This window comes from Cheilinus undulatus, linkage group 2, assembly GCF_018320785.1.
Source record: "Cheilinus undulatus linkage group 2, ASM1832078v1, whole genome shotgun sequence".
NCBI lineage: Eukaryota > Metazoa > Chordata > Actinopteri > Labriformes > Labridae > Cheilinus > Cheilinus undulatus.
Genome location: NC_054866.1, coordinates 56452327 through 56471342, shown reverse-complemented (window position 1 = coordinate 56471342; position 19016 = coordinate 56452327). Strand labels below are relative to the sequence as shown.

The window sequence follows — 19016 nt, the reverse complement described above, 5'->3', positions numbered from 1 at the left end:
TCTAAATACAGTTTTGACATGTTCGTGATTAGCCAAAATATTGACTTTGATGAATTTTTAGTTTTTGTGTAGCATCTGATTTAAAATTTACTACCCTTTAAAGTCATTAAGGACAAAAATGTCCACTTACAAAAATGGCGATAAAATAGTATACATTGATATTTTTTTCTGCTTTTTTTGGTCAGATCTTTTGATTAACTTTGGTCCTGATCAAAACAATCGATTATTGAATAATTTTCAGGATTTTAACCCTTTAAATGCCAGTTTGATTACAGGATGGTCATATTTTTCTAAAAAAAAAAAACCCACAAAAACTGGAATTATTTTCCACATAACTGCTGTTGGGAGGGTAGGGGGTGTTTTGTTAAATCAGTTCTGGGTATGTCAAACATTAGCTAAAATACTGACTTTGATGCATTATTAGTTTTTGTGTAGCGTCTGATTTGCTACCCTTTGGAGTCATTAAGGACAAAAACGTCCCATTGACTCCCAGTCAAACCATATTTTTTGATCTTTAAGTAATCACACTGGCATTTAAAGGGTTAAAATCCTCAAAATGATTGAATGTTTGGTAGTTTTGAGCACAGCTGAAGTTGTTTAAGAGATTTATGCAAAAAAAAGAAGAAAAAAATATGAATCTGTTTAGTTTTTATAGCAGTTTTTTTTAAGTGGACATTTTTGTCCTTAATGGCTTTAAAGGGTAGCAAATTAAAGTGACGCCTAAGGGTTAAGAACACCTGGACCTGGATCTCAGTACCAGACCAAACAGAACAGTGCTAATGCTGCAGATCAATCAAAGCTCAGACATTTCACACGCAGCCAGAAGAACAACAGAGAGGTAACATGAGGATGTGATTGTTTGTCTCATTTTCTCATCACACTAGAATGAAAAACTGACAGCAGCATGAAAAGGCAGTGACGCCAATAAATCTGCTTTGCACCTCAGTGACTGGAGGGGGCTGGCTGGTGCTGCGGTGTTGTTTGGATTGTGTGTGTGATTAGTTCGGACTCACCCAGCACAGTGAGACGGGCGGGACGGGACCTCGTGGCGGCCTGGACGGCCTGGCACTCAAACACGGCATCATCTATCAGCTCGACACGCTGGATTCGCAAATGGTGCTCTCCTGAACCGTGGTCGCCAATCACTGTGTAGCGAGGATAGCCTGCAGAGCAAACACATTTGAGTCACCTTTAAAAACATCACTCATTAGCCAAATGAAGAAAATACATGTTTCATTTCAAGCCTTGCATTCAGAACATCACAACAGAGAAGTTCTGCAGTGATGAGGAAGGGTATGAACAATGAAAGGACAGTGTTGAACATTCGCCACTCTTACATATCTAAGATCAGAAAAATAATGTTATCACTGGACCAAGATAGCCTGCCTCAATACTAAAGTCAGCTTTCAGTGTTTTCTTTTACATCTATCAGTCTGGAAAAGCTTACACAGACAGTGGGAGTCAACCAAGGTGAGAGCCATTACCCACAAATGGAGAAAAACCTGGCCTACCAACATGACGACTCAACCAGGAGGTCCAAGAGGAACCCAGAACAACATCTAAAGACCTGCAGGCCTCACTGGCTCAGTTAAGGTCAGAGGTCATGACTCAACCATCAGAAAGAGACTGGGCAACAATGGCATCATGGGAGAGTTCCAAGACCAAAACCACTGCTGAGCACCAAGAACACATAGGCTTGTCTCACATTTGACAAAAAAAAAAAAAAAACATCCTGATGATCCCAAGACTTCTGGGAAAATATTCTGAGGACTGACCAGAATAAAGTCCTGGAGGGTGGGTTCATCAGGAGTCAAACTAACCCAGCATTTCATCAGAAGAACATCAGACCAACAGTCAGACATGGTGGTGGTAGTGTGAGGGTCTGGACCAGAACCTGGAACACTAGAACCATGAATTCTGCTCTCTAACCGAAAATCCTGAAGGACAATGTCCAAACATCAGTTTATGACCTCAAGATCAAGACCACTTGGGTTCTGGAGCAGGACCACGATCCCAACACACCAGCAAGTCCACCTCTGAGTGGACTAAAGACTAAAAGAAGGTTCTGGAGTGGTCTAGTCAGATGGATGGATTTATAGATATTTATGTTTATAGACGGATTTATAGATATTTATAGATGGATTTATAGTATTTAAATGTATTCATATATATTTATATATAGTTATAGATGGATTTATATATATATTTATAGATATTTATAGATGGATTTATAGATATTTATATTTATAGATGGATTTATTGATATTTATAGATATTTATAGATGGATTTATTGATATTTATGTATATTCATATATATATATATTTATATGGTTATAGATGGAATTATATTTATTTATATTTATAGATGGATTTATAGATATTTATATTTATAGATAGATTTATAGATATTTATAGATATTTATAGATGGATTTATTGATATTTATGTATATTCATATATATATATTTATATAGTTATAGATGGATTTATATATATTTATAGATATCTAAAGATGGATTCATATATATATATAAATATTTATAGATAATTATAGATGATTCATAGATATTTATAGATGGATTTATAGATATTTATAGATATATTGTTATATATGGATTTATAGATATATGTTCATAGATATTTATAGATGGATTAATAGATGGATTTATAGATATTTATAAATGGATTTATAGATATTTATATTTATAGATGGATTTATAATTATTTATATTAATAGACGGATTTATAGATATTTATAGATAGATTCATAGATGGCTTTATATATATATATATATATATATATATATATATATATATATATATATATATATATATTTATAGATGGATTTATATTTATTTATATATATTAATATGTATTTATATATAGTTATAGACGGATTTTTTATATATATATATATATATATATATATATATATATATATATATATATTTCTAGATTTTTCCAGATACTTTAGTTTGATAATCTGAAACATTTAAGTGACAAATATGGAAAAAAAAACAGATATCAGGAAGCGGAAATAGTTTTCACAGCTCTGTACTCATCTGCACTTTAGTAGCTGTATTTTAATAACATGTCACTGTAAAACACACAGTTCTGCACATGTCAGTGTAAAACACACAGTTCTGCACATGTCACTGTAAAACACACAGTTCTATCTTTGGCATGGTGACTAACAGAGCCATTTCAATGGTTAATATAAATAGTAAGTGATCTGAGATTTTCAGGTTGACTGACCTACACATACATCTATAGTGTCAGGTTTCACAGCCATACTGGCATCGTTAATAGGCTGCTCTGCAGGTCGCTACATTATAGAGAAACATATTTAACTGCAAACACAGGAGCAGCATTCTGGGTTGTTGCAGCATTACTGTGTGAAATGATTTATAGTTTAATAATACAAGAAAGCAGAGTAATATCAAGAGACCTGGGCTTTTTGCACAAGTCAAGTGAAATTTTGCAGATCTCCCCTCCACCATTATGGAAATAGGCATTGAGAGAGTTGAGGAGAGTGATCCTCCACTGGGACGAATCAGCAGAAAGAAGAATGGCTGGTTTTACGGGGTTTCTCCCATGCTTTTGGAATTGCTTGTCTCTACAGACTGGTTTACGCTTTCTCCAACTCCATCGCTGTAATTATTGGAGATACAATATTTGGATTGAAATGAGAATAGATGCAGACTGAAAAGGGTCCAGAATGGTAGCTCAGAATTGCTTTTCCCTCCAGTGTAAGAAATGGATCAATGATGAAACATGATAGGACCGGAGAACTCTGCCTGACTTTTAATAAAGCCTCTCTCCCGGCTCATGCTCTGTGAAAGAAAACTTCACACTCCACTCTCACACACTTGTCATTTCCTTTCCAAAAAGTCCATCAGTACAGAACCGTCCGACTGTTGGGTCACAGCCAATAAATGTTGGGGAGTAAAATATTGATTTTTCCGTAAGAGGAAGCCAGTGACTCATGTTCGCTTCAAGCTTTCTCTCTTTAAAGCTTTTACACACTGCTTCTATGTGTTAGCGCCCAAAATGAACATAACAGAGCGGGCAGCCTTTAATGTCCTTGAATTTGTGTGGTGCAAAGCCCATCATATGCTCTAAGTCCAATTACTGGCTGGAGCTTCACTGAATCCAGTTGCCTTTAATAGAGCATGAAGTGGGCCTGGTTTTTGGCTGGTGGGGTGAGTTACAGCCGATTAGGCCGTCCTCCTACGTGGAGCCTTTAATCTTAAGGGTCTGTAAAGTGGGAGGATGCAGAGGACAAAGAACACCCAAACATAGACGTTAAAGCTTGGGAAAAGATTAACAGAGCAGAAAGCTGACTTTATAAAAATGAGCAGAAATGGCAGCTATTTAGAAGAAAACAAGTCAACGGCTAATGAATCTCTCCTCTCTTTGATATGCACCTAGCTAAGTGCAGGGAAGTACATTTCAGGAGGGGACGTTGTAAATGAAACGGGGTTAATAGAGACCTGATCATAACTAAAAGCATCCATTAATAACATGAATAAGCTCTGAGTTAAAAGGAGAGATCTGCCTTTTCATGCTCAGTATGATGCCGTATTTAGAGGACACACTTTTATGTGACAAGGTCATCTGCAGAGGCACGTCGCGGAGATTTTATGTTCATTGATGAGATTCAAAGCTGTAGTGCCACTGTGGATCACAAGGGTAATGATCATTGCACAATCAGAGTGATGTGACCAGGGGCAGACTGGGATCATAATTTAGGCTCAGGCCAGCCTGTCCCCCATGGACCGCTGGACGAGTCAGCTAACTGTCCCTAGCTGTGTACTTCACAGCAGTAAGACAGCCCGCTGATCTGTCAGTCATTCATTATCATCATGTGGGATCACCTGATCACAGCAGCCAGAAGATGCTAGAGCAGTGTTCCTCAACCAAAGAGCCCAACTGTTGAAAAACATATCTGCAAGAGCCACAATCTAAGTGGTGAAAAGCTGCAATTAAAATATGTTAAAGGTGGCAAAAGTGGTCAAAAAGCAGCGAACACTGGGAGAAATGTGGCAAAAATGGGTGGGAAGTGACCAAATAATGAGTTAAAAGTGGCAAAAACGATGCAAAAAATGAGTGAAAGTGAATAAAATGGGCAAAAATCAGAAAAAAAAGGTGAGAAAAATGGGCAAAAAGTGGCATTTGATAGCAAAAAGCAGCTTAAATGGGTGAGAAGTGGCAAAAAGGGGCAAAAAATTGCAAAAAGCAGGATAAAAGGGGCAAAAAAGGGAGAAAAGTAACAAAAAACGTGGCAAAAAAGGGCTTAAAGTGGCAAACACTTGAAGAAAAGCAAAAAGGGACAGAAAGTGGCAAAAATGGTTTAAAAGTGGCAAAAACATTGAGAAAAATGAGTGAAAAGTGGCAAAAATGGGCAAAAATCAGAAAAAAAACATGAAGCAAATAGCATGAAAGAGTGGCAAAATGGAAATTAGTGGCATTTAATTGCAACAGTCTTTTTAAATGGGCGAGAAATGGAAAAAAGGGGCAAAAAATTGCAAAAAGCAGGATAAAAGTGGCAAAAAAGTGAGAAAGTAACAATAAAGGGGCAAAAAGATTTCAAAGTGGCAAACACTGGGAGAAAAATGACAAAAAAAAATTGTTACAGGTAGCAAAAAAGGCACAAAAGTGGAGAAAATGTAGAGAAAAATAAGTGAAAAATGACTAAAATTGGCAAAAATCAGAAAAAGCATCAAGGTGTGTCAAAATGGAAATTAGTGGCATTTTTTTGCCAAATGCAGCTTAAATGAGTGAAAGTGGCAAAAAAGGCAAAAAAATAAATAAATAAATAAATAAATAAAGGGGCAAAAACTTGCAAGAAGCTGGTTGAAAGTGTGAAAAATGGGCTAAAAGCAGTCATAATGGAATTAAAGTAGCAAAAAAATGAAAATAAGGGCAATGGAAATATGCAGACAAAAACTAGAATAGAATGAAATTTGACTATTTAAGATTTCTGTGTAAGTGTGGGAAACAAACTGATTAATGTGACTTACAATGAATAATTTCTGAGGTCAAAGTTTCCCTTTTCTAAGGTTTTCTGGGGGAATAATATTTCAAAATTTGGAACCAAAATAGCCATGGGGGGGGGGGGGGGGGGGCAAATGACCAACAAAAGTTTACATGTTAGAGTGTAATTCCAGCGTTCAGTAACTTTGGGTTGACCTGGGTTGACCCTAGGCCACTTCCTCTGAGATAGGACAGGACTGTGGTCAGATGCACTGGTTTGCTCGTCCTAGTAAGGTGTGCTCTGTCCATTCCTGCTACACAAACAGACGATGATGCCAGTTAGCATCCATGCCCCCAGCAGACCAAGGATCATCATGCTGTGTGAGGATACGGCTGTCTTCCAGGTCATCGGCCTGCATTAGCTGGGTCCAGGAACCATCTGCATTTGTGGTGGACGGTACATGACCAGATCTGATATTCCAGAAGCAATCTGTAATGTGTTTTGTCAATTGCTAGGCACCTTGATGATGCATTTTGTCAATTTGACTAGCATAATTATGGTCCGTATGAAGACTGATCCCCTCTGCACATGCGATGTGTTCCTCTAAAGGACCATTGATCTTCGGTCTCAGCAGGTTTAAAGACACAATGTGTTACCCAAAGCAAACAATGTAAAATAGACCCATTAAGGAGTAATGAATCCATCAGGAGGAAATGGATTTGTCTCCAGGCTGGATCAATGGTGTATGTGCATGTGTGTATGGCCTAGTGATTTATAGCACTCATCCAACACATGTTTCATACACTGTAACCACAAGGGATGGAAGCAGGTTAGCTGCAGCTGAGAACAGGTGAGCGCCGCGTTCAGGTTTGTCTGATGAAAGGCGAGTGCCACATGCTTGGTCTGCACATGATTGTCCTCTTGTGCATCTCTAGAGCTCTACATCCTCAGCACACAGCAAAATGTAAACACGTTTCCCCACAGCTTTACTGAGCGTAACCCAGAAGAAGTCACTTATAAGCGCTTTGTCTCTTGTAATTATCACCATGCACAGCAGATAAATTCTCTGCCATGCATATTCATGACATTGATTGGTATGTTCTGAGCGCTTGTGGGCTACTTTACTTTTCTTTAATTAGAGTGGAAAAGCATGACACAGAAGGGAATGAATAGGAAATCCAGAGACAGATAGGAATCATTGGCTTTTGTGCAGCGATTTCTGCCGCTGAATGGTGAAAGAGTTCTCTAGGTTTAATCACTGCTCCCGTGAATGGAAACAGGTCCCAGGCGGAGCTCAGCGCTGCCGACGCAGCTTCTTTCTATGAATAGCCAAGCAGACCTATATTATTGAAATGCTCCGTGCAACATCCCATTCGTCGCACTTTTTATGTATACAGCTGCCACTTTCCTTTCATTGTGGATGTACCATCACTCTTTACTGCTGCATGTACTGCTTGTTTATGTAGGCAGGGGTGATAAAAAGGACAGCTGTGCAGCGCTTTATTCTGAAAAAGTGTCATCTGTCTCAATAGAAGGCACTCAGCCCCTGTCTGTGTCATGCTGGTGATTCTACCTATCTTGTCCTGGCGTGCAGCCATTCCTCCTCATTCAGAAACCAGTGCATTTTTCAAGGACAAAAGCACTTCAGTGTTTCCAGCAGCCACCTTAACAACATGCACTCTGTACTCGCCTTATGCACAACTGGAGGGAAAAATAGAGAGGACAATCCACCTGCATCTCTATGTGAGATCTAACAGCCACGTCTGGAGCCCTTAAAATGTCCTGTGCACTCCACACTCTACTTTCTTACAAATGCAAAGACAGAAGACAGCTCCACTCCTGTGCTGGTTAGCATCTATGCTTCCCCAGGTCAAAGGTCGCTGCAGAAACCATCAGCATGAGGAAGAAGAAGGCTGAGTCCAGGTTTTGTCTGATGGAGGTGTATATATGTCAGACTAAATCAATGTCTAACTAGATCATGTAGCCTGAGTTGGACAACTTTAACAAAGCATTCAGACGTCCACATACATTCAGAAAGTCCAGCCATGAGCCAGCTCCCTCTCTGACATGTGAACAGGTGAATTTGTACAGCAGATGCTTGACTCCCCCTTCACATTTTGGCTCTGACTGTACAGTGAATTTAGAGTAGAGAGGCCCAGGGGGAGCTTAGGCCAGGATTAGTGCATCTGATGACTGCGATTTCAACTCTCTGATGGTTTTTCTACTGTAGATCCCTCCAGTGCGGTGACCCAATGTTCTCTCTGTTCCTTCATCTCTAGGCCATACTCCAAATGAGATTAAATCTTGATTGTCTTCTTAAACCAATAGAAATAGAAGAGGATAAAAAGACATCCCTCCTCCATCTGACCATAAATAAAACCGTACTCCTCTTTTTTTTGCTCTCTCTCCATCTCTGGCAATCATGACTGCTCTCCTTGTCTGCCTCATCTTCCTCCAGAAGAGACTCAGAGGCTGCAGAAGCATTGTTTACTGCAACCTCTTCCTCTTCCCCTGGGTCTGATAAGAGCCTGAGGAGGGAAAAGCACAGCTTTACTGGGGCTCTGTTGGCCACTGAGGTTTAATTACAGACCTGATCGGTGACGCCGAGGGCCTCTACCAGTCTTTGCTAAAGGTCGGGGGTAGACGACCCTCGATCTCAAGTGAAATACATATTTAATCCTCCATTTTCATAGCAGGCCATTGTGTTCTCAAAGTGACTGCTGTTGAATACCATGATGTTCTATCATTTCAATGTTCTTGGAGGCCACATAGACGATGTGTTGTTGAAGAAAAAGCGCCCTGTTGTGCACTGAAAGCTGTGTTTGACTCAAACGCATCCCTGCTTTGGAAGAATTTAATGATCATTTCAGTAAATGACGCGGGCGTTCTACTTTTATGGGGGCTTTTATGGATTCTCTCATTCAGTCTCTCAGTGCTTCAGAAGGTTGTAAATGTTTATTTAGAGGAGCGATGTGTTTCCTTGAAATTCATCAAGGTCATGAATATACATAAAGCCTTGATTGGTTGAACAACCGGCTACTAAATGGTGGTGCAGTAGCCACTTTTTCTCCAAATTAAACAATTAAGGCAATTATACATGAGGTGCAGCGTAATTAGAGGATGCCAGCTACTCTTCAAAAAGCCATTTAGCAGCCTGAAGCAGCACAGAAAGACCAGTGCAACTATTGATTTTACATTTCACTCCAATTTTTGTGCTTCTCTGCCAAACACGCAGAAAAAAGAGCATCTAACACAGACTTTAATGAATGTTTGATTCTGCAGAGCAGTCTTACTCAACCCAGCTCTACCAGAGAGCCAAATAGTTGAAAAAAACCTTTGCAAGAGCGGCAATCTAAGTGGTTAAAAGTGGTGAAGAAGGTTAAAGTGGGCAGTAAAAATAAGTTAAAGGTGGAGAAAATGCCCAAGGAGGAGCTAAAATGGGGAGGAAAAGTAGCAACACCAGACGGAAAGAGACAAAAAATGAGTTACAGGTGGCAAAAATGGTCAAAAGTGGAAAAGACGTATCAAAAAATCAGTGAAAAGTGACTAAAACAGGCAAAAAGCAACATAAAGGTGGCAAAAATGAGCTAAAAGTGCACAAATGGGGAAAAAGTGGCTGTTTGTATGTGTAAAAATTGGCAAAAGATGACAACAAGGGGGAAAATAGCGAAAAGCAGTACAATAGTGGCAAATAAAGGCAAAAAATAGCAAAAAGACGTGGTAAAAATGGGCTTGCGGCAACAAAGTATCAAAAATGGCTGAAAGGAGGAAAAATGGGCAGAAACAGGCAAAAATGGGAGATAAGTGACAAAAAAATTAGTTATAGTTGGCAAACACTGGCAAAAACGTAGCAAAAAATCAGTGAAAAGTGACTAAAATGGGCAAAAAAGCAACATAAAGGTGGCAAAAATGAGCAAAAAGCTGTAAAAAACGAGCAGAAATGGGGGAAAAAGTGGCAAAAACATATCAAAAAAATCAGTGAAAAGTGACTAAAATGGGCAAAAAGCAGCATAAAGATGGTAAAAATGAGTAAAAAGCTGTAAAAAGGCGGCACAAATGGGGAAAAAAGTGGTAGCTTGTATGTGTGAAAATTGTCAGAAAATGGCAAAAAGGGGGACAAATAGCAAAAAGCAGGACAATAGTGGCAAAAATAGGCAAAAAGTGGCAAAAAGAAGTGGCAAAAATGGGCTTAACGTAGCAACGAAGAATAAAAAATGGTGAAAAGGGGCAAAAATGGGAAAGAAAAGTGGGAAAAACGGGCAGAAACAGGCAAAAGTGGGAGAGAAGTGACAAAACAAACAAACATGGTCAAAAACAAATATGTAGCAAAAAATCAGTGAAAAGTGACAAAAATGGGCAAAAAGCAACATAAAGGTGTCAAAAATTAGCAAAATGCTGTAAAAAGGTGGCACAAATGGGGAAAAAGTGGTATTTAATGGCAAAAGGCAGCTTTTATGAAAATTGACAGAAAATGGCAAAAAGGGGGAAAAATAGCAACAAGCAGGACAATAGTGGCAAATATAGGCAAAAAGTGGCAAAAAGAAGTGGCAAAAATGGGCTTAACCCAGCAACAAAGCATCAAAAATGACATTATCACTTCAATGATAAAGGTCAGAAATGAGTCGCCCTGTTTGTTGATCTGTTAAAGCCTTTGACACGGCCGACCATTCTCTTTGGTTGTGTAAACTTTCTAAAGTTGGTGCTGATGAGACTGCATGGACCTGGTTTAAACATTATTTAACAAATTGGACTCAAGCAATTGTTGCAGACAATGTGAGGTCTACTTTTAAGGTGGTCAGCAAAAGGAGTCCCCCAGGGATCAACTTTGGGTCCGCTTTGATTCACATTATATCTTATTGGCATGGCAGGAAAATTACAGTACTGTAAGGTTCATCTTTATGCGGATGATATAATACTGTACTCCTCAGCACCCTCACACAGTCAAGCTCTGTCCCAGCTACAGTCTGATTTTAATGGATTCCAACAGGCACTAATTGATCTTAAACTAATGCTAAACCCCATTAAGACCAAGTTTATGATTTTCTCAAGGTAGACCACTGACAATCCTGATGCCACCTCATCCACTTTAAATAATGTAAAAATTGATTGTGTTCATCAGTTCAAGTATTTGGGTCTATGGCTACATCAAGATCTGTCCTTTAAGTCTCATACCTCAAATTTAATTAAGAAACTAAGACCACAACTTGGTTTTCTGTACAGGAATAAGTCCTGCCTGTCTGTGAGAAACAGAAAAAGTCCAGGCGACAATACTGCCAGTTTTAGATCATGGAGATATCCTCTACACACATGCAGCTGCTTCTGTTTTGAAGCCATATATCACTGTGCTCTTCGCTTTATTACCGGCGATAGTTTTCACCATTGTGACCTGTATCAGTCTGTTGGCTGGCCCTCGTTAAGTCAGCGTAGAAAGCAGAACAGTATCCTGTTTATTTATAGAGCACTCACTGGTAAACTCCCTCCATACCTGACTTCTCTCTCATCTATGAACATCTCAACCCGTACTACCAGATCTCAGAGCTGGATCACATTAAAAACACCAAGGTTTAGAACCCAATGGGGTAGGACTGCTTTTAGTGTTGCTGCACCCATTAGGTGGGATAATTTTCAACTGACAGCTAGATTGCCCTCTTTGGTATCAGACAGCGTTTTTAAAGAGCTTGTGTCTGAACTGTATAAGGAAGGTGATCGCAGCTGCTTTAAACTGTGATTTATAAACCAGGGCTTGGGTTTTCGAGTTGTATAGGTGTTTATGAATGTATTTGTAACTGTTTTACCCATGTACAAATATATATATTTTTTAATGTATTGTATCGTATTGCTGCAGGGCACCCCTGGAAAGAAATTTGGTCTCAGTGGAGTTTCCCCTGCTAAAATAAAGGATAGATACAATGAATAGTAGGAAAAGTAGGAAAAACGGGCAGAAACAGGCAAAAATGGGAGATAAGTGACAAAAAAATAGTTACATCGGGCAAACAAAAAAATATCAGTGAAAAGTGACTAAACGGGCAAAAAAGCAACATAAAGGTGGCAAAAATGAGCAAAAGCTGTAAAAAGGTGGCAAAACTTGAAAAATTGGTATTTAATGGCAAAAGGCAGCTTATATGGGCAAAAAGTGGCAGAAAATGGCAAAGCAAAAGAAGACAAAAATAGCAACAAGCAGGACAATAGTAGCAAAAATGAGTAAAAAGAAATGGTAAAAATTGGCTAAAAGCAGCAAAAATTGATTAAAAGTGGCCAATCAAAGCTTACTGTACAAGCATGGGAAAAAAACTGATTAATGTGAATGGCAATGGATAATTTCTGAGGTTAAAGTTTCCTTTTTTAAGGTTTTCTGGGGGAATAATATTTCTAATTAAGACATAAAAGAGCCACGCGTTATCACTGCGATTGATATTTCATGTACAGCTCGTCATGTAACACCTGTCATGTGACTTGGATCGTGAGATTCGTGGCGTGATGTATTCTGCAGAGATGAGATGTGAACGTGCGAGGCTTTGGATGACAAAAAGACACCTTTGAATGTTACATGCGAGACGTGAGGGTGATTCAGACACGCATGATGATGGGGGATAACAGCTGTCACTTACTGGAGAGGTCTCTGCCCACTCCCAGCGCCAGGCCGTCTTTGATCCACAGGACAACGCCATGGTAACCGGGAATAGTGCACGGCAACGTCACCGGCTGGCCTGCAACAACCACCAGGTCCTGTGGCTGCTGGGAAAACATGGCCTCAGCTCCTTCTGGACAAAAGAAAAAGGGCAACATTAAGTCTGACCTCTTTGGTTTTTACTTTATTGTGTTACAGTCAGAAAAAATAAAATACAAATCTCTGGTTGAAAGAAGCGACAGGATGTGATTTGACAAACACCTGTGTTCAATCTTTCAAGTGCTGAATGAAGGGAAGAGCACCATATGCCTATTTCCACCAATTTCACTCAAAGCTCCTGTCAAAGTCATGTTGAAAGAACCCTAAAGGCTGATATACAAATGTGGCATATTCTTTTACTATTCATGCTACAGAGACGAGATGAGGAGGATGCTTTAGAGATGCCAGTGCAGCAGGACTGAAGCTCGGATGAAGAGACAGCCGTCACAGCTCAGCTCGGTTCATTTATGAAGGATGTCACCATACAGATGGGCTGGGCTCGAACACACCACGGCACATAACACCATTTCGTCTGCCAACACGGCTCTAGTGGCATACATTAACTCAGCTCACACCCATGTATTCCCACTGTTAAGCTGCTCTCCTCTCCTCTCCCGCGTGTTCAGGCAGAAAGTGGTGTGCAGTGAACTCCATTAGAGGCAGAGGGTGTGTTAATGGGGAGGGGCGCCGTGGTGTAGAGAGGATCAGAGTGGGACTGATGTGTAGTTAGAAACACTGGCAGGCTGCCTATCAACCAGATCCTGCACACTTTTGTACACACACCCAACTGTGCATTCAAACAGACAGCAGAGCAGGAACTGCAGCAAAGGTTGCATTTTCCTCTATCACAATATGTGAAACACTTTTATTCACAGCTGCTTCTTATTTCCAGACTGTTGCTTTTTTCATGCTGAGGAGTTTACAGTGACACAGGGCCCTGTGTAGAAACATCCGTCTATAGCATGCAGCGTTCATTTTGGCAGCTATTTTTCATTTTAGTCTAAATTTTAGTCTTTAGATAAAATATCTTTAAGTTTTAGTCCCATTTTAGTCATTTCTACCCTTTATAGTTTGTCTTGTTTTAGTCGACGAAAACTCAAAAACATTTTAGTCTAGTTTTTGTCGACGAAAACTCAAAAACATTTTAGTCTAGTTTTTGTCGACGAAAACCCAAAAACATTTTAGTCTTGTTTTAGTCAAAGAAAACTCAAAAACATTTTAGTCTAGTTTTAGTCGACGAAAACTCAAAAACATTTTAGTCTAGTTTTAGTCGACGAAAACTCAAAAACATTTTAGTCTAGTTTTAGTCGACGAACACTCAAAAACATTTTAGTCTAGTTTTAGTCAAAGAAAACTCAAAAACATTTTAGTCTAGTTTTAGTCGACGAAAACTCAAAAACATTTTAGTCTAGTTTTAGCCGACGAAAACTCAAAAACATTTTAGTCTAGTTTTAGTCGACGAACACTCAAAAAAATTTTAGTCTAGTTTAAGTCAAAGAAAACTCAAAAACATTTTAGTCTAGTTTTAGTCGACGAACACTCAAAAACATTTTAGTCTAGTTTTAGTCAAAGAAAACTCAAAAACATTTTAGTCTAGTTTTAGTCGACGAAAACTCAAAAACATTTTAGTCTAGTTTTAGTCGACGAAAACTCAAAAACATTTTAGTCTAGTTTTAGTCGACGAAAACTCAAAAACATTTTAGTCTAGTTTTAGTCGACGAACACTCAAAAAAATTTTAGTCTAGTTTAAGTCAAAGAAAACTCAAAAACATTTTAGTCTAGTTTTAGTCAAAGAAAACTCAAAAACATTTTAGTCTAGATTAGTCGACGAAAACTCAAAAACATTTAAGTCTAGTTTTAGTCAAAGAAAACTCAAAAACATTTTAGTCTAGTTTTTGTCGACGAAAACCCAAAAACATTTTAGTCTAGTTTTAGTCAAAGAAAACTCAAAAACATTTTAGTCTAGTTTTAGTCGACGAAAACTCAAAAACATTTTAGTCTAGTTTTTGTCGACCAAAACTCAAAAACATTTTAGTCTAGTTTTTGTCGACGAAAACCCAAAAACATTTTAGTCTAGTTTTTGTCGACGAAAACCCAAAAACATTTTAGTCTTGTTTTAGTCAAAGAAAACTCAAAAACATTTTAGTCTAGTTTTAGTCGACGAAAACTCAAAAACATTTTAGTCTAGTTTTTGTCGACGAAAACCCAAAAACATTTTAGTCTAGTTTTTGTCGACGAAAACCCAAAAACATTTTAGTCTTGTTTTAGTCAAAGAAAACTCAAAAACATTTTAGTCTAGTTTTAGTCAAAGAAAACTCAAAAACATTTTAGTCTAGTTTTAGTCGACGAAAACTCAAAAACATTTTAGTCTAGTTTTTGTCGACGAAAACCCAAAAACATTTTAGTCTTGTTTTAGTCAAAGAAAACTCAAAAACATTTTAGTCTAGTTTTAGTCGACGAAAACCCAAAAACATTTTAGTCTAGTTTTAGTCGACGAAAACTCAAAAACATTTTAGTCTAGTTTTAGTCGACGAAAACCCAAAAACATTTTAGTCTAGTTTTAGTCAAAGAAAACCCAAAAACATTTTAGTCTAGTTTTAGTCAAAGAAAACTCAAAAACATTTTAGTCTAGTTTTAGTCAAAGAAAACTCAAAAACATTTTAGTCTTGTTTTAGTCAAAGAAAACTCAAAAACATTTTAGTCTAGATTAGTCGACGAAAACTCAAAAACATTTTAGTCTAGATTAGTCAAAGAAAACTCAAAAACATTTTAGTCTAGTTTTAGTCGACGAAAACTCAAAAACATTTTAGTCTAGTTTTTGTCGACGAAAACCCAAAAACATTTTAGTCTAGTTTTTGTCGACGAAAACCCAAAAACATTTTAGTCTTGTTTTAGTCAAAGAAAACTCAAAAACATTTTAGTCTAGTTTTAGTCGACGAAAACTCAAAAACATTTTAGTCTAGTTTTTGTCGACGAAAACCCAAAAACATTTTAGTCTTGTTTTAGTCGTGAAACTCAAAACATTTTAGTCTAGTTTTAGTCGACGAAAACCCAAAAACATTTTAGTCTAGTTTTAGTCGACGAAAACTCAAAAACATTTTAGTCTAGTTTTAGTCGACGAAAACCCAAAAACATTTTAGTCTAGTTTTAGTCAAAGAAAACTCAAAAACATTTTAGTCTAGTTTTAGTCAAAGAAAACTCAAAAACATTTTAGTCTAGTTTTAGTCAAAGAAAACTCAAAAACATTTTAGTCTTGTTTTAGTCAAAGAAAACTCAAAAACATTTTAGTCTAGATTAGTCGACGAAAACTCAAAAACATTTTAGTCTAGATTAGTCAAAGAAAACTCAAAAACATTTTAGTCTAGTTTTAGTCGAAGAACACTCAAAAAAATTGTAGTCTAGTTTAAGTCAAAGAAAACTCAAAAACATTTTAGTCTAGTTTTAGTCAAAGAAAACTCAAAAACATTTTAGTCTAGGTTTAGTCGAAGAAAACTCAAAAACATTTTAGTCTAGTTTTAGTCGAAGAAAACTCAAAAACATTTTAGTCTAGTTTTAGTTAAAGAAAACTCAAAAACATTTAGTCTAGTTTTAGTCAAAGAAAACTCAAAAACATTTTAGTCTAGTTTTAGTCGACGAAAACCCAAAAACATTTTAGTCTTGTTTTAGTCAAAGAAAACTCAAAAACATTTTAGTCTAGTTTTAGTCGACGAAAACTCAAAAACATTTTAGTCTAGTTTTTGTCGACGAAAACCCAAAAACATTTTAGTCTAGTTTTAGTCAATGAAAATCAAAAACATTTTAGTCTAGTTTTAGTCGACAAAAACTAAAACATTTTAGTCTAGTTTTAGTCGATCAAAATGCAAAAACATTTTAGTCTTGTTTTAGTCGACTAAAGCGCAAAAATATTTTAGTCTAGTTTTGGTTAGTTGACGAAACCTCAAAACATTTTAGTCTACTTTTAGTCGACTAAAACTCAAAAACATTTTAGTGTAGTTTTAGTCGACGAAAACCCAAAAACATTTTAGTCTAGTTTTAGTCAAAGAAAACTCAAAAACATTTTAGTCTAGTTTTAGTCGACGAAAACTCAAAAACATTTTAGTCTAGTTTTTGTCGACGAAAACCCAAAAACATTTTAGTCTTGTTTTAGTCGACGAAAACTCAAAAACATTTTAGTCTAGTTTTAGTCGATTTAAAACTCAAAAACATTTTAGTCTAGTTTTAGTTGACTAAAACTCAAAAACATTTTAGTCTAGTTTTAGTCGACGAAAACCCAAAAACATTTTAGTCTAGTTTTAGTCAAAGAAAACTCAAAAACATTTTAGTCTAGTTTTAGTCAAAGAAAACTCAAAAACATTTTAGTCTAGTTTTAGTCAAAGAAAACTCAAAAACATTTTAGTCTTGTTTTAGTCAAAGAAAACTCAAAAACATTTTAGTCTAGATTAGTCGACGAAAACTCAAAAACATTTTAGTCTAGATTAGTCAAAGAAAACTCAAAAACATTTTAGTCTAGTTTTAGTCGAAGAACACTCAAAAAAATTGTAGTCTAGTTTAAGTCAAAGAAAACTCAAAAACATTTTAGTCTAGGTTTAGTCGAAGAAAACTCAAAAACATTTTAGTCTAGTTTTAGTCGAAGAAAACTCAAAAACATTTTAGTCTAGTTTTAGTTAAAGAAAACTCAAAAACATTTAGTCTAGTTTTAGTCAAAGAAAACTCAAAAACATTTTAGTCTAGTTTTAGTCGACGAAAACCCAAAAACATTTTAGTCTTGTTTTAGTCAAAGAAAACTCAAAAACATTTTAGTCTAGTTTTAGTCGACGAAAACTCAAAAACATTTTAGTCTAGTTTTTGTCGACGAAAACCCAAAAACATTTTAGTCTTGTTTTAGTCGACGAAAACCCAAAAACATTTTAGTCTTGTTTTAGTCAAAGAAAACTCAAAAACATTTTAGTCTAGTTTTAGTCGACGAAAACTCAAAAACATTTTAGTCTAGTTTTTGTCGACGAAAACCCAAAAACATTTTAGTCTTGTTTTAGTCAAAGAAAACTCAAAAACATTTTAGTCTAGTTTTAGTCAAAGAAAACTCAAAAACATTTTAGTCTAGTTTTAGTCGACGAAAACCCAAAAACATTTTAGTCTAGTTTTAGTCAAAGAAAACTCAAAAACATTTTAGTCTAGTTTTAGTCAAAGAAAACTCAAAAACATTTTAGTCTAGTTTTAGTCGAAGAAAACTCAAAAACATTTTAGTCTAGTTTTAGTCAAAGAAAACTCAAAAACATTTTAGTCTACTTTTAGTCGACTAAAACTCAAAAACATTTTAGTGTAGTTTTAGTCAATAAAAAGTCCTCACATATAGTCTTGTTTTAGTCGATGAAAATCAAAAACATTTTAGTCTAGTTTTAGTTGACTAAAACTCAAAAATATTTTAGTCTAGATTAGTCGACGAAAACTCAAAAACATTTTAGTCTAGTTTTAGTCAAAGAAAACTCAAAAACATTTTAGTCTAGTTTTAGTCGAAGAACACTCAAAAAAATTGTAGTCTAGTTTTAGTTAAAGAAAACTCAAAAACATTTAGTCTAGTTTTAGTCAAAGAAAACTCAAAAACATTTTAGTCTAGTTTTAGTCGACAAAAACTCAAAAACATTTTAGTCTAGTTTTAGTCAAAGAAAACTCAAAAACATTTTAGTCTAGTTTTAGTCGAAGAAAACTCAAAAACATTTTAGTCTTGTTTTAGTCAAAGAAAACTCAAAAACATTTTAGTCTAGTTTTAGTCAAAGAAAACTCAAAAACATTTTAGTCTAGTTTTAGTCAAAGAAAACTCAAAAACATTTTAGTCTAGTTTTAGTCGACGAACACTCAAAAAAATTTTAGTCTAGTTTAAGTCAAAGAAAACTCAAAAACATTTTAGTCTAGTTTTAGTCGAAGAAAACTCAAAAACATTTTAGTCTAGTTTTAGTCAAAGAAAACTCAAAAACATTTTAGTCTAGTTTTTGTCGACGAAAACTCAAAAACATTTTAGTCTAGTTTTAGTCGACGAAAACTCAAAAACATTTTAGTCTAGATTAGTCGACGAAAACTCAAAAACATTTTAGTCTAGTTTTAGTCAAAGAAAACTCAAAAACATTTTAGTCTAGTTTTAGTCGAAGAACACTCAAAAAAATTGTAGTCTAGTTTAAGTCAAAGAAAACTCAAAAACATTTTAGTCTAGTTTTAGTCAAAGAAAACTCAAAAACATTTTAGTCTAGGTTTAGTCGAAGAAAACTCAAAAACATTTTAGTCTAGTTTTAGTCGAAGAAAACTCAAAAACATTTTAGTCTAGTTTTAGTTAAAGAAAACTCAAAAACATTTAGTCTAGTTTTAGTCAAAGAAAACTC

General features: G+C 36.2%; 1 protein-coding gene across 1 annotated transcript in view; it reads right to left on the bottom strand.

Moving 5' to 3' along the window:
* The window catches only part of kirrel3b (kirre like nephrin family adhesion molecule 3b), a 322138-nt gene that overhangs the window by 122450 nt on the left and 180672 nt on the right, over positions 1 to 19016 (bottom strand). Inside the window, exons 2-3 of the mRNA XM_041809908.1 lie at positions 12587 to 12739; positions 1014 to 1163 (exon numbers count right to left, since the gene is read on the bottom strand). Of these exons, the coding sequence (XP_041665842.1) occupies positions 1014 to 1163; positions 12587 to 12739 (303 nt within the window). The remainder of the gene's footprint in view (positions 1 to 1013; positions 1164 to 12586; positions 12740 to 19016) is intronic.